Source organism: Sinohyriopsis cumingii, chromosome 16 (assembly GCF_028554795.1).
Source record: "Sinohyriopsis cumingii isolate HCF-2022 chromosome 16, ASM2855479v2, whole genome shotgun sequence".
NCBI classification, from domain to species: domain Eukaryota; kingdom Metazoa; phylum Mollusca; class Bivalvia; order Unionida; family Unionidae; genus Sinohyriopsis; species Sinohyriopsis cumingii.
Genome location: NC_142976.1, coordinates 95,277,273 through 95,294,384, shown reverse-complemented (window position 1 = coordinate 95,294,384; position 17,112 = coordinate 95,277,273). Strand labels below are relative to the sequence as shown.

At 34.7% G+C, this 17,112-nt stretch overlaps 1 protein-coding gene across 2 annotated transcripts in view; it reads right to left on the bottom strand.

Annotated features, from left to right (window-relative positions):
• Positions 1–16,898, bottom strand: part of LOC149781017 (G protein-coupled receptor 54-like) — a 105,719-nt gene extending 88,821 nt beyond the window's left edge. The window contains exon 1 of one of the 2 annotated variants that reach the window (XM_089938141.1): positions 16,178–16,898. In XM_089938141.1, coding sequence (XP_089794267.1) covers positions 16,178–16,534 — 357 coding nt within the window. In that variant the 5' untranslated portion in view covers positions 16,535–16,898. The remainder of the gene's footprint in view (positions 1–16,177) is intronic. The other variant, XM_089938140.1, reaches the window with a different exon arrangement.
• Positions 16,899–17,112: the final 214 nt, after the last annotated feature.

Sequence of the window (17,112 nt, the reverse complement as noted above, 5' to 3'; positions counted from 1 at the left end):
AAAACAATTCCTATGGAAGAGGTGATTTTTCCAGGTTGAAAAATTCATTATCTGCTATAATCAGATACTCTTAGAAAACTAAACTAGGAACTATCAAATTACTAAGTCACAACGAGAGCCAGATGATGCATCAAACAATGGTGCTCAAGTAACTGGCAGTGGATGGAAATTAGTTTAGAATATAATTAGGCTTTCCGATTCCAAGACTACAAACTAGAAACAAATTGTTTACCTTTTCTTTACAATTAATTCAGAATTAAAGTCACTCAATGATCAACGATAATCTATTGTAACGAATGGGCAGTAGGATAACGGTGATGCTTCATTTTAAACAGTAAAACATTTATCACATTTCGTATACTAGTAAATATAATTTGCTATTGCTAGAATATTATTATTTTTTACACCGAAAATCGGTTTGAAACAAATTCACATATCTTTTGATTATATAGTTTCATATAAAATAATATTCACGAGATGGCATCTTGTGAATGATCACCGGAACTAATACAACAAAATGTAACGTCTCCAAACCAAAATAAACATCTCAAGTACCTTTATAAGTAATTCCCATACCATGCTATGGCTGTGGCAATGGAGATATAATATTAAATATCCCCACAACATTATAATGTACGGCAAGGATGATTCCTAACCAATACTACTTTGTGAAAAAGAGGAATTAGTGATAAAAAAGATCTTACACCGTAGTAATGTGTGGCAAGGCGGAATCAAACACCATACTATTGTGTGTGCAAAGAGAAATTCATATTTATTATTTCCAGCCATTGCAATGTATGAAAAGGAGACCTCCCACCCAATACTATTTTGTGGCAAAGAGGAATTAATGCTCAATATTCCAACCCAAAAGCAATGCTTGGCAAGGAGGATTCCTACACCATAATATTGCTGTAGCAAGAAGGACTTAACGTTAAATGTTCCCACACCATACTAATGTATGGCAACGAGGATCGAACGGTAAAAATTCCCACTGCATAATGTGTGACAAGGAGGATTCACATACCATGATAGTGTGTGTCAATTAGGATTCCCAACTTATAGCAATGCTTGGCAAGGAGGATTCCTACACCGTAATATTGCTGTGTCAAGAAGGACTTAACGTTAAATATTCCCACACAATACTAATGTATGGCAACGAGGATCGAATTTTAAATAATCCCAATGCAAAATTTGTGACGAGAAGGATTATTGTTATATCATGTTATTGTGTGTCATTTAGGATTCCCAAACTATAGTATTGCTTAGGCAAGGAGGATATGATGTTAAATATGGCTCTTGATGTGTTTGTGTTTTAGTTTAGTTTGGATTTTTAACGTATGTTTAAAAACAATTCAGTCTCATCGTTACGATGTCTGCAGTGTGGTAGTATGTAATAGCATCATGTCACAGACATGTTGTATCATGTCCCACACAATCATATTATCCTGACACCAGACCAACCAGTCCTAACACTAAACTCTTAATGCTGAACGCCAGGTAAGGCAGCTGTTAGTATCATTTTTGTAAGTCTTTGGTATGACTCGGTTGGAGTTCGAACTGAGGCGGACGCTCTAACCACTTAGGCCTCCGGAGTGGTAGGGGTTCATGAAAGCACACAGCATAATAAATTTTTTGCCATGTACCAAATAAACTTGTACATAATACGTAAGTCACACGTTGCGATGGGAGAGATGTTGCTAGCAAGTCGATGTCAAAGGACATTGTATAATAGTTCACGTGAAACACGAAACAAGTACATATACGTCAGCGGATAAGCAACAAATTCTGGTCCCCCCTTCTGTAAACGTAATTATATTAACTCGCAATAGGAATTTAATGTCCCCCACTATGACTCATGGCCGGAACTCCAACCCCACCCCGTAATTGCCGTGTGTGCTTGAGTGGTTGACATACATGTGATATACGTGACTCAGTATACACATGAAGGTTGTCTTGATATTTTGTTGTGCGAGATATAGAAAACAAAATTCCCAATACAAGAATATTCCTAAAAATATACAGATTGGATATACTCAGCTTTAAAATATATGTCAACACTAAGAAGGGTGTAGTAAACTTACCGCCCTCTAATGTTAAATTACCGACTCTTAATGATAAATTACCGACATTTAATGTTTGCCAGACAATTTGCTTCCAAATATGAAACAAGAAGCTTCTAGTCATATACAACATCGTAGGATGCGTTCGTTCGGACAGCATTAGTAGAAAGTAAAATAAAGTTTAAAGATGCAATACTGTGTAATCCAATAACTATGATTTTATTTATTTTGCCCTGCAAAAATATAATTTTCTTATGCCAAGAGCTATCTAGGTCTTAATTTAATATTTTGTTTTTCTTTCTGAAACTGGAAGAAAACAAAATCGTACTTGCTAGGAACTGACAAATCCCAGACAAATTTAACTGACAGAAATAATGCACGAATTAGCAAAACCAAAATAAAAAATTTGCTTAGTCTACTTTGAGCTGAAATTTACCCAGTGTAAACATGTCATTGCTTTCTTTCTTCCTATTACTATTGACCTATTTTTAAGAAATATTCCATAAGTAATTAATGTCGTTATCAAAACAAAAGATTGAAATGTATTCAAATAAAATACAGATACTACTGGATGTTTCTTCAAATTTTGTCCATCTTAACATGTGTATTGCCAGAAAGAGATTAGCGATCGTAAAACTTCCGATGTAGGCTTGTTCCCAAATAATTGCGTGAGAAACGCACTGAAATACCATTTCCTCATATATGCATTTGCCACCATCTTCAAATTGGTGATGCAGAAATATGTATATGCAATGCAGAAATATGTATATACAGTTTCTCCTTCTCGCATGCATCACTTTTGTCGTGTAGTAGACTTTAAAACTCGTGTAAATCTTTGGTAATCTTCGTACATTTCACTTACAGACGACATCCAAAGCTCCCCTATCTTCTATCGTCGTTGCCACAATACCGTTTTAGAGTTTTCATTTTAATGCCAACAAAACTAACACCGTACGTGTCAATTCCTTTGTTTATGCTCGAGTTAAAATTATCAAATAAGTATCTTCTTGCCAATATACAAATTAAGTGTGAACTCATGTTCGGTGTTTTCCCTCTCGCATTTACAACGTATCTAGCTCAATATCTGTCAGAATCAGATACCAAGTAGAACCAATGTAAGTCCCCCAGCAACCCACCCTCACTAGAGAGAAATGAATGTACAGATAATATCATATCTTTGCTGTAGTTGCATCCGAAATCTATGAATTGTGATTGCTTTACAACGCACATCATGCCTTAATTGTCAAATTGATATGATTTTATATATTCGTGGTCCTCTCATGCCCAGCAATTATGGTACTGACTAGCAGCCAGCTTCATAATTAAGGCTAACTTTGCTTAAACAATATTATCTCTGGAAAGTAAATAAAAATTAGTTAATTAGTTATGTTATGAACAATAATTACTTGACACAGTTGTTATATATATATATATATATATATATATATATATATATATATATATATATATATGCTCTTGATACTACTTGCTATTATTCTAGAGGTCAACGGTCAAAACGTTATAAAGTGCGTGTGCCCAAAAATATGCAACACTGCAGTTGAGGAGTACTTTATTATATTGAAATTTGGAGAGAAATGTGACAAAATGGAGACAAATAACAAAATTATGTTGCTGTCTATTTGCGAAGATTATGAATACGGAACATCTGACTAATAGTATATCCCCTATATTAAAACACTGACATGTGACAAAGGACTCAACTGTGAGTATATATAACCTGACGATAACAAGGACTTAACTGTGAGTATAAACAACCTGATAATAACAAGGACTATACTATGAGTATGAATAACCTGACGATAACAAGGACTTAACTGTAAGTATAAATAACCTGACGATAACAAGGACTTAACTGTGAGTATAAACAACCTGATGATAACAAGGACTCAACTGTGAGTATAAATAACCTGACGATAACAACTACTCGAATGATTTTAAATGACCTCATGATAGCAAGGACTCAGCCGTGAGTATAAATGACCTGATGACAATGAGTACTCAGTTGTGAGTATAAATAACTTGATGATAACAAGGACTCAGCTGCGAATATAAATAACCTGATGATAACAACTACTCGAATGATTTTAAATGACCTCATGATAGCAAGGACTCAGCCGTGAGTATAAATGACCTGATGACAATGAGTACTCAGCTGTGAGTATAAAATAACTTGATGATAACAAGGACTCAGCTGCGAATATAAATAACCTGATGATAACAACTACTCGAATGATTTTAAATGACCTCATGATAGCAAGGACTCAGCCGTGAGTATAAATGACCTGATGACAATGAGTACTTAGCTGTGAGTATAAATAACCTGATGATAACAAGGACTCAGCTGTGAGTATAAATAACCTGATGATAACAAGGACTCAGCGTTGAGATTAAATAACTTGATAATAAGATTGACTCAGCTGTGAGCATAATTAAATTTATGATAACAAGGTCACAACAGTTAGTGTAAAAACTACATTTTATAACATGGACACAACTGTGAGTATAAATAACCTCCTGATAATCAGGACTCGTCTGTGAGTATTGTTATGTATATTTTATTTAATTTATATTTGTTTTAATTTAATCGTTTGTTTGTTAGTTTTAATTTTTTTAAATTCCATTACATGCTATTTTAATGTAACTTTATTTACTGGATTTGATATTGTCCATATTGTATTTTTAAACAACTAATAACAGAGACATTGTATTTAATGCTTACCCAGTTCCTGACCTTGATTCAGAAACAGTGGGAGTTCTAGTAAAAAATATATTTTTGAAATTTCTTTTTATTCTTTCCCAGAGTAAGAACCATTGATTTCAGTTAAGACAATACCATGAGTACGTGATGTTAGGCATCTTAAAGGCTTCTATTTTGTTCTATAAAGGTGACCATGTGACCCTCATACGGGAGTCTATTTTGCGTCTTAGATTAGTGTATAACATTTTTCTGATTAGAATTAGGGCATTCGGGTTCTAAACCATTGACACTTAAAGGTGTTTTGTTGTGAAAAGTTTCAGTTGAAATTTTATTTTACGGAATAAAAGTGATTATTTTCCCTGGCAATATAGATATTCTCATACAGAATTCTTGGACAAAGACATCCATTTAATTATTTTCTGAATTCAAAGCTGAATTGATTTGTTCTGTGTTTCCCCAAGGAACTGTTGACACAACATCAGTTTGAAGGTTGCGACAGACGTCATTGACTTCCATTTTGGATTTCACTGGGGCTCAAACTCAGATTCATTTAGGATTTTTTAATAATAGGACTTTTTAATTTTTGGACTAATTTTGGATTTGATTCGTAAAACCATAAGTTCTTTTTCTCATGTTTGCCTTGTTGCTCTAGGGAAATAAATTAATTGTTAAATTTTGCAAAACTTGTCATCACTCTTTTCTGTTATGTTTTGTAAGAGCCTAAACACGTAACAGATATATAAAAAATGATGATAACAATGACTCAATTGCGAGAATAAATAACCTAATGTTAGCATGGACACAAAAGTAAATATAAATAATCTGATGATAACAAGTACTCAGCTGTGAATAAAGACAATCTGATGATTACAAGTACTCAGCTGTGAGTAAAAATAACCTGACGATAACAAGGCGATACATGTCCTATTTCCCCGGAATTGTCTGTTTCCTTTCCACAAATCCACCTGTTTCCCCGGAATTGTCTGTTTCCTTTCCACCAATCCACCTGTTTCCCCGGAATTGTCTGTTTCCTTTCCATCAATCCAGAGCAATATACCTGACATAACTCCTTCACAATCTAACCAGAAAACAGTTTGCAAAGCACATGGAATCATGACTAGCAGAGATGCCTAACTTTAAATATGGATGAATTTTGTTTCCCTCAATTTAGACTTTATAAGCGAATACGATAGGATAAATTGCATTATATCGTTTGCTTGGTGATTTATACCTCACACTGTTAACCCTAATACTTGATTAAATAATGTAGCATCAATCTTCCCAAAGCATAACTGTATTGATGGATTTGTTTTTAAATCGTCTCTGAAGCAATTTAGTATATTCTCTTTTTGGAAAGCGAGTCTATGGATCCACACTCTGCCTTTAGACGAATGGGAACAAAAGCGTCATTGCCTTGGATATAACTAGGTGTATGTGCTTTAGATTGTTTAAATGGCTTTAAAAAATTTGGTCATATCACTACGATGTCTGCAATGTGGCAGCTTGTAGTGATGTCTAGCAATCGGGCATTATGCCGCAGACATACGGTATCATGAACCACCCAATCACATTATCCTGACAACAGGTCGAGCAGTCATGCCACTAACCTCATAATGCAGAGATCCAAGCGAGGCAAGCTGCAAGTATCATTTTTATAAGTCTTCGGTGTGTCTCGGCCGGGGTTCGAAACCGCCATTTCCCGTATCCAAGGCGGATGCTCTAACCCTTAGGCCATCAGAGTGATGAATATAACTATAAATATACCGACAAGTTTATCATAACCCTTTCCTTAACAGAGAATGTCTGTTAAACGGAAAATAGTCTCATAGTGCATTTAATTAACAAAACATTAATAAACAGTCCTTCCTTATTACTGGTTAGTAAAACGATGTTAAATAAAATTCTGATCTCTACAAAGGGACCGCCACTGTAAGCTCAGCAACATTCAATAATAAAACTGAAGGAATACTAGTGAATGCTAGATGTCTGCTAACAAATAAGATGACCGTAAATAATGTGTTACTTGAGACTAACTTTACATGTAATTCAATATTCGAAATGAACTCAACCTTTATAAATTGTAACATATTCAAGAAATTGTTAACTTTAAATTAAATGAAGTGTTTAACTGTCATATCATCAAAGTCGAAGTAACAAAGGCTATTTAGAAATCAAAATAAAATTAAACCATATGGCTGAAAAATGATAATCCATAGATAAATAAATATTACGTAACTGATATTTAGTTTTGTCCATTCATTAGATCTCGATTTTATTACTGGCATAGTATCGAAATAATGTCTTATATGGTCAAAGAAATGACCTTTGTATTGACCTCTTCTCAAAATCTTTGCTCGTCTTGTTTAAGAACTAGGTTAAAAATATTCGATGAAGGGAGTAAACGTATAACGGAATCACTAGCACGCTTTTGCAAAGATTATTCAAAACATGTTATATTTTCGTTTTGCATATATTTGATTATGTTACTCTTGCGTCATGTATTTTGTGGGGGGGGGGGTTATCATTTATTGGTTTTTGTAAAGTTCTTGATATTGTGTGGAGAAAATGACTTTAGTATAAATTAAGATTCTCCAGAATTGGCATAAAAATGTTACTGTAATACTGGACATGTCCTGGTTGAAAACGTCCTGGGTGAAACGTAGAGACAAATAGTCAGTTTGTTCGTGTGTATATTTGGTGTCACGCAAGGAGGGAAATTGTCCCCATTCTCGTTTGCTGTTTCCTAATTCTTTAAGGTATTTTTCAGTACAGAATAATATTTGTATGATCAAGCATACGAATGATAAGCCATGTCAGAATTTCCACAGTGATGCTAAAGTGTTGTTATAATGTGTGCCTATGACACAATAACATTAGCAGACTCCCCTACCGGAACACAAACTGATTTGTACCATTGTTGTAACAATATTGAATGTTATCGATTCGCGACGAAACTGTGGTAGAAGATATTTCACAAATATTGGAATCTAACTGTCGTCCTTTGGGAAGAGTAGATTCGTATTGTTATCTCTAAAACACTAAATTTTGCATTATTTAAGACCCAGCAAACATCTATTTGGGTATGCAAACACCGCCATGTTTGACGTATAAAAAAGGATAATGTTCAATCGATTTGTCAGTTTGCAGTTTTCCATATTTATTTGTTTTGATTTATTATGTGCATCAGAATTAGATTCCTCGCAGGCATTTTTATAATTAATGAGACTGACCTATGCAACTAAATCAGGTATCGCGTATTTGCTTTCAGTAAAATAATACAATCTACAGCATTTAGCAAAATTGGAAAAGTGTCATTTCACCACGATCCCTCCCTATGAGCATGTGCCCACAGTGCGACGTGATGATATATTGGTGTGTAACTGATATAACTGATATGAAGAGAATATAGTAAGCTTTGTATGATCATCTAGTGATTATTTTATTTGTTATGTTAGATTTAGCGCAAACGTTAATTTCATCTTTTAGGCACTAATGGATAGAACAGACCAAACTCTCTATAAGGGATTTGGATTGTGTAATCTACTTTTGCATCTAATATCCATGGAGACCAATGCCGACATTCGATGCCTCTCAAAATAAATGTAAATTCACATCTAACAACACTAGGGAAGTTGGTGTACAGAGTATTCAATTGATTAAAATCACACGTGGGCCAGTTTTTTGATATCTTTAATATCGTTCTAGCAAATTAATTGAAATGACAATGTGTACAGCTTTTAAACAAATATGAAAACTTACGCATCTACAACGACCATGAAGAAGTAGTGTATAAGCTGTAATACATTTAGGAATTGAGATAACCTCGTGTCGTCTACGTGGTAAAGAAGCAGAGAAATACATAATTATATAAAGTGACGTGAGAGAGCACTGCAGAATATATATATATATATATATATATATATATATATATATATATATATATATATATATATATATATATATATATATATATATATATATGTGTGTGTGTGTGTGTGTGTGTGTGTGTGTCTGTCTGTGTCTGTGTCTGTGTGTTTGTGTCTGTGTGTCTGTGTCTCTGTGTGTGTGTGTGCGTGTGTGTGTGTGTGTGTGTGTGCAAACGAATTGCTAATTCATAGAAATAATTGTTGATAATCATTTCATGTTAGTCTGTTCTTGTTTTCTTTTTACATAAATAAAGGTTAGATTGTCTCCTCTTGGCACAGTTTTACTGAAGCATCTGCTAAATAAGATAATTTCTTTTCAGTAATAAGGGTATTAACCCAATGACAAATCTGGCGAAAAATATGCGATAATTACAAATATTTTGAATATCTTTGCAGATGATTCGTTCCAAATGTAGTCCAGTCATTCAATCTGTATAGGCTTGCTATTGCTAGATTAATGAGTTAATTGATAGTGTTGCCAAAAGAAAACCCTTGGGGAAAAAAGGTTCGCTTCAATTAGTTTGTAAGAAAAAATGTATTCAGTAGGAAAATAAAAGTTGGTCTAAAGACTTGTTAAAAGTGGCGAATAAAAGGAAGTTTGATTCATGTGTTGCCAAACGGATAGAAAACTGAGTTCGATTCAGGGTTCTAAAATTTAATTATTGTCTGTCACCATATTCATACTCACTTCGAACATATACATAATCCATTTGAACATATACATAATCGATTTGCACATATACATAATGGATTTGAACAAATCCATGATCAATTAAATATATCTATAATCACTTTGAACATATACATAACACCGAAATATCGTAGTTGGATTCGAGGGAACATGCATTGTATTCAAACGTAATGAACAATCGTAATCGCCCTAATATCCTTCCGTGTCCCAAACAGGAATGCATACTTTTAAATGATTATAAGTAGTTTGTTTTCTTTTTTAAGTAAGCTAAATGTCTTCTTGCCTAAATACATTAAAGTGCACATAGATTTTAAAAGTGACCGTTCCGGTTGCCAATGTATTTAGAGCGTCCGCCTCGGATGCGGGAGGTCGCGGGTTCGAACCTTTGTCGAGTCATACCAAAGACTTACAAAAATGGTACAGTACTAGCAGTTGCCTCGCTTGGCAATCGGGATTAAGAGGTTAGTGTTAGGACTGGTCGGCCTGGTGTCAGAATAATGTGACTGGGTGGGACATTATAACCACATGCCTGCGGCATGATGCCTCATGATAGTTGTTGTTGTTGTTGTAATGAGGTTTAATGCCATTTGTCCACACAAGAGAGGCTATACATGGAGGTCAGTATTAATGGCAGAGGAAGAACCTGGGGAAAACCCCGGAAACAACCACCGACCCACGAGAAGCTACCGGCAAGCTTTCTCAAATACCCACATTAGCCGAGCCTGAGACTCGAACTCACGCAGACAGAGGTGAGATGGCAGTGATCCGTAACGGTGAGCGCTTTAGACCACAGAGTTTAATAGTTTTTGCAGGAAACCTTGATTGACGGTGGTCATAGACGATGCGTAATTATGTGGTAAGAACAACTTAAATATTCTCTGTTTGTATTTAATTTCATACAATACGTACTGAAACTGCAAATAATTCACGTTTCACCCAACACTATGAAAAGGTAAAGAAGATTCCAAATGAAAGGTGTCTATGTTTCCAACTGAAAATATAAATTATTTTATTTAGTTATTAATTTCCATCAAATTGGTTTATAATTGAAAAATAATTTGTATTGCGTTCTGAATACAGTTGTTTCCATCACTGACTTGGAATCGTAAGGGATTTTTTTCTGTTTGATTTGGTTGTAGTTGTTTGCGCTTGTGTTTTGTTGTTGTTTGCGTAGTTGTTTGGCTTTCTATTTTGAATCTTGTTTATGGAAGGTGTTATGTGGCAAGTACCATTTTTCTTATCTTTATTTTTTTCTATATGCAATAACGATAACAATTTTAAACATTCATGTGAGACTGCATTGATAGTGTCGAAAGGAATCATCAGTTCCTGTTAATTTAATAATGAATATAGACTATGTTGGAACACCAACGCACAACATTTGGATGACAATTCTTCAACCTACTGAAATGCGGCACCAAATTTCTGATGGGTTATTTCCCTTAATATCAAACAAATAATTGCATTTTGAGACTGGAGACGGAACAACTGTGTCTATCATATCAGTCTTGGCAAGAAATTGAGAACCACAACCACAAGTCAATCTATTTCCTATTTTGCAACCTCTTTAACCGTGTTACACACTGGGATATAAATATGATAGGGTCTTAAACCATGTTGCTTACATGACAATTGTATTTTGAAGTGATTTGGTGTAGCTCTCACCGGTCGAAATACCAAAACTCGAGAGACAACTATTTTGGAATATACCTGTTCACAATTTATAAAACCGTATTTCAAGTAATGCTGAGAGATTGATAAATGATTACTGAAATATGCAGTAAAGTTTTTATAAAGATTGCATTATCAGAAAATTGTATAATTGAACGGGATTTTTGTTCCATACCAAATAGTATTCATTCATGGAAGATTACCAACATATGCCTGGTTATTTATGTATGGGACTGTATTTAAAAAAAAATTGTTCAGGTAAGTCTTAGGTTTGTAAGATACATTTATGCAGAAATATTTTATTTGCTACATACTTACCGACCGTTTAGTTTGTCAGAATTTGAAAGGTAATATTTTCAGAAGGTCTCATTTTTCATGTGTTGTTGTTTCTACTTATTTTGTATGTTTGGTACACAGTCTCATTTTTCATGTGTTGTTGTTTCTACTTATTTTGTCTGTTTGGTACACGGTCTCATTTTTCATGTGTTGTTGTTTCTACTTATTTTATCTGTTTAGTACACAGTCTCATTTTTCATGTGTTGTTGTTTCTACTTATTTTATCTGTTTAGTACACAGTCTCATTTTTCATGTGTTGTTGTTTCTACTTATTTTATCTGCTTAGTACACAGTCTCATTTTTCATGTGTTGTTGTTTCTACTTATTTTATCTGTTTAGTACACAGTCTCATTTTTTATGTGTTGTTGTTTCTACTTATTTTGTCTGTCTGGCACACAGTCCCAACGGCAAACTCTCAGACTTTATCTGTTTATCTAGTATCTACACCTTTTCCTCGTGCGCACATAAGACATGCAAACGGCTAAGTCGTATCTGAACCAAGGAGCAACAGAACGACCTTGTTCCTTCTTTTCTCGGTATAAGCGCCTTGTCGACGTTGTTGAGCCACTTCTGCATGAAAGCAGGCGACAACTGCCGTACTCGCAACACGCGTACGATTCCTACTTAGAGGAAATTAAAACCCTTTAACATGAGTATATTAATTTATATCATTAAAATATTTATCAATTACAATATGGGATCTAGGGTTAAGCGCATTCCATTTTCTCGATTCACTCGCTTGGTCTTGATATAGAGTTATTTCTACATGAAGCTAACAAGAGAGAGAGAGAGAGAGAGAGAGAGAGAGAGAGAGAGACAGAGGCAGAGAGAGGAGAGAGAGACAGAGACAGAGAGAGAGAGAGAGAGAGAGAGAGAGAGAGGAGAGGGAGAGAGACGGGGAGAGATTAATAATATCCTCAGATCTACTGACATTAATGGAAATACTTCTTTTCGATGTATTTCATCAAAAGCCTCTGATACATGTATAATTCATGGTCAAATGCAGCTTTCATAATGACGTAACAATTCTATTTGTTAGCGTTTCATTGCTATTGAATAAAATACTGACAAATACAGTTTGCGATCAAATACAATTCTGACACATACAAAATTAGTTTCTATGCTCGATGAAGAAATAAGACGCATTTATTATTTTTAATCAAGCTTTATTAGAAGAAAGTCTAATAAACGAGATCCAAGTAGCAAACATTGATTTTAAGTAGTTCTATCAAACGGTGGTCTAACACATCTTTCATGAAGTAATATCGTTGCGAAGGTCTTATATAATTGCTATATTCAAATCTCGGTTCGTTTTTTATAATTAATGATGCGAGTCGGTCCACAATGTTGTTTGAAAAACAATTGCTTCTTTTGGCAACTTCCCATTTGCAGTGCAAGGATTACCCATTATACAAACTACGTACGTGCTTAGGGCGTTAGCCCAACAGGGGTAACAGAAAAAAGTTCAGTTAATTGGTGATGATAACATTGAATGAATTATGTATGACCGTTTCGATCTGCATGTACGAGTATTTTGATTTGGAATAATGGGACCACTGGTATTTTCCCACCTTTATAACTTTTATTGATATTTCACTTTTGCGTTTCACATTTTGTACGGTGGGGCACCATACTATTTTTTAGTACTTGGGGCCCTGGAAGGCCATAATCCGGCACTGCCCATATGACATCTTAAGGCACGTATAAATCCTTACCTTCGTGATGGCACCGTGGTATCAGCAAAGCGGTATATCAATGAACGATACGTCAATCATCCATTTTCGTTATATTAAACGTGGCTCTCATCCCAGGAGTGTGTAAATTTGGGAAAGTAGATAGGTATATATCCGAGGAATAGGTGAGTGGGTTAATACTTCGCTTGGCTGGTAGTTAAGTAGATAGGTTGGTAAATAGTATGAATTATTCGTCATACGGCTCGTTCTTTTATCAATTACAGACTAACTTTTTCTGTTAAACTAGGCTGTCGTGTTCTTACCAAAATGCCTTTCATCTAGCAAGGGAATGAAACTCTATGAAAAAAATTGCACTATCAATGAACACGAGCATCTAAGAACGAATAAAACTAGATACCATCTTTTTGTTAATAACTGTTTATATAGAAACTAAGCGATTATTTTGCTTACGATCAGACACAGGTAGAGTAAGGCACGATATTTGTTATAAAATTCCCAAGTTGGCTCACAGTGGGTGACACCAGAAATAACTATTATAATTTACTAAGGATTCTATATGGTCTGTTCCGGAAGGAAGTCCATGAGGGTGACACCATGAGTTACCACACTGGGTGACACCAACCTTAGTGACGCCAATGGTCTTGCTTCCTGGGATTATATCGAAACGCAATCGGCAGTTATGTTAAGATTTAATCTTACGTAAAAGATAAGAAATAAAAAGGTACGTTCCAGAGAATCTGTACTATGTTTATTGTTGCAAATTTAATGTGGACTTCATACGAATTTAAGGTGTTACTATTATATGAAAATGGATGAGGAATTACATGCAATAAAATTAGCGTCGTTGCAACTGTAGAAGAAGATATGCAGAATTGTACAGGAAACACAGTTTGTTTTGAGTGACATCTTACCTGTTATGATATTGATTACGGAGGTTAGGTACGAAACAAACATAATGGCTGTCGGAACATTTACGATATCTACTACATTAAATTACACGTAGCATATGTAATGTACGCAAAATACTGCAAGAAATACGGAGTTAAAATCAAAGAATCTTGCTAATATGTTTACATAGTTAAGATAAGGACTCGTGTTAATATGTTTGCTTCAGACGTAAAACCTTATGGCGTGTCGACGGGTCTTCACTTCGCTATAATGTAATACATATCACAACCATTGTGTAAATGGTAAACTAATCGCCAAATTTTCGAACAAATTTGACAATAGAAACAGGCAAATTTGACAATAGAAACCAGTAATTTTGACAAAAGAAACAGAATAGAAGCCGGTAGTTTTGACATAGAAACGTAATTTTCGTAAAGAATAGATCGGAAACATTCATTACGAATGAATGAAGCCAGACAAAATGTAAAGCTTATTTTTATACTGTTGTTAAAGGTATGCATATTATATTAGGTTGGTGCAATCAGTGTAATATATAGGTCTTGTCAACATGTTCTTGAAAGTCAGTCTTTGGCTCGGGTTAATGAGGCTTGTTTCAATACTGGGGACAAAGGCAGCAATCAGATCGATAACGCTGTACATGTGCGTGGATAACGCTACACATGTACGTGGATAACGCTTCATATGTGCGTGGATAACACTATACACGTGTGTGTATAGCGCTATACATGTGTCTTGTTCTGGAGAGGCCAATAATAATCAGCAATACCAAAACCGAGACTCAGTTATTGTCTTTCTCCTGTAAATATTATTGGTATTTTACGGTCTGTCGATAATCTTTAGCAGTGTGGCCACTTGATTACTGCTTTATTTTTACTCTTTAATGACCAAACATTGAGTATCCACTATGTATTTCAAACTCATTTAATGTTGCATTACTGACATAGTCCTTGATTTGGATGATCTTTGTATCCCCCAAATAAATAATGGATCTATGTGTCAGGTACATGCTTTCTGGTCAAGATTCATTAAGCTGTAATGACTATTTTTGCAATTTATAAAAAATAAATATTATGGGGTTTTTACAACTTAAAGAGCGTTTATCACAATGGAAAAGGAAGCTTGAGTAAGTGTATTCTATAATGTGTATTTCATATACATTCCACTGAACATGTATAATTCAAAAATATACTTTGAATTATACATGAATCGAACATTTAAAAGTGTGAAAAATATTATGTAATAGACACTAAAGTCATTCTCAACATCAAACTCATCCGTCCGACTGACTTTGAGCGTTTCATGTGTCCATCAGAGCTGATATTAAAGGCACAGTCTTAAATACATAACATTATGTGTTAGTTGAATAAACAAAGTTATGAATGTCAATATAAAATAAAAATGCTTACAGAATTTTTTTAAAAAGTTTAAACATTTTTATTTCTTATTTCGATAGGAAGTTAGGAAACGGACTTGTCAGTGTGTATCTTTTATGAAGCACACGAAACGGAAACAAAAAAAAAAGCAATGATAATTGGTGCTAGTTGGATACCTACATATATTAAAGGAAATTGCAAATGAAAGAGTGTTTTGCACAATACTTTGCTCGTATTGGATTTATTTATAGCAGGTGGATTAGTTTTCGTTTCTGTTTTTTTTTTAAAACAAAGAAGATGGAAACCGCTCTTCTAATAGTTAAGCAAATTTAGTAGTCAATATTTTTAAATCAGCATCCATTCCTCTACTCCACATGCATAGGTTTGTAGCCTCGTTATACATAATAAAGTAAATACATTTCAAACAATGTAAAAATAACTACATTTTTGCCAACAGAACAAGCATCTCTGCAAGAACTTTCATATTTCCTTATCTGAAACAGAACAAATATTGATGAGAACCTCTTGAACTGTCGAGAAGAAAAAAATTGTTCTTCAAATTCACCCTCAAAACAGGCAAGTAAATAGGGCTTTGTATCATACTTAATCAGAATGGTTTCATAAGGTGTCTTCCCGTCTCCAGGATAAGTTTGTAGTTCAGAAAACAAAATTTAGAAGTAATGCATCTTCAAACAACAAGTATTCCGGTTTGTGTTATCAAATGTGTTGCTTCGTTTAAAGTGAAGTTTAAAATGTAGAAAGGAACCAGAAAGGCAATATATAATATGGGATACTTACATATATCATGTACATGGTGATTTTGCACATTCCGTTTCCAAATATCCAATCCGGAATAGCATACATGGTGGCAGTGAAGGGTACAACGATAACTATAAAAGCAAAATCCGAGATGGCCAGATTTATCACGAAATAGTTAGTAGCGTTCTTGTCTCCGTAACGAATCAGCGTGTATATCACAAGCGCATTTCCAAAGGATCCCACAAAAGTTAGAAATCCCCATACGATGGGTACGAGAATGGCCTCCAAACCTACATCGTTCTGTAATATAGAATTCGTCGTAGTCCAGTTTGAGCTACGGTTCTGAGGATCTGATTCTATCCCTGGCGTGCTAATATCAGCAAATGGCATTTTCATAAGAGTTTTGTCTTCTCTCCTCGTTGACTAAAGTCTGTGTCTTACCAAAGCTGATAAAACTTGCAAAAATATGTACGTATAGTGGCCAGTTTTTCCACATAAACACTTTGCTCCAATCAAAGTCGTTCTTTCGATACCACTTAGGGAAAAATTTTAGTCAAATAAAATCTGCTAGCTGTCTTGCTTAACTTCCATCAAATCCTAGTGCCAAGCGATTTGACACAAGCGCAAGCCAGTAAAATGCTTATGTTTTAGAGGCAGTTCGTTAGGAACCGATAGTAGGTAGAAACGCAAAGACAGCATCAGCAAACGCACCTGCGGAGCCGAGTGGCAAAAACGGACTTGCGCAAACTGGAGCAGCGCTGCTGAGAGCGGTGCTATTGATAGACCGAAGTCTGGATCACTATTGAAGAGTTCATACGTGTTTAATTGATGGGACTGAAGAATGCTAATTCGCAGCGTGATTTCGATTGAATTATGAGCGTTATTTATTTATATACTATTAGTGCAAATCTCAGATAGTTATTGAAATTGAAGTTATAAGAATATTTGTTTCCAAATAGTAGCGATGGAATAGC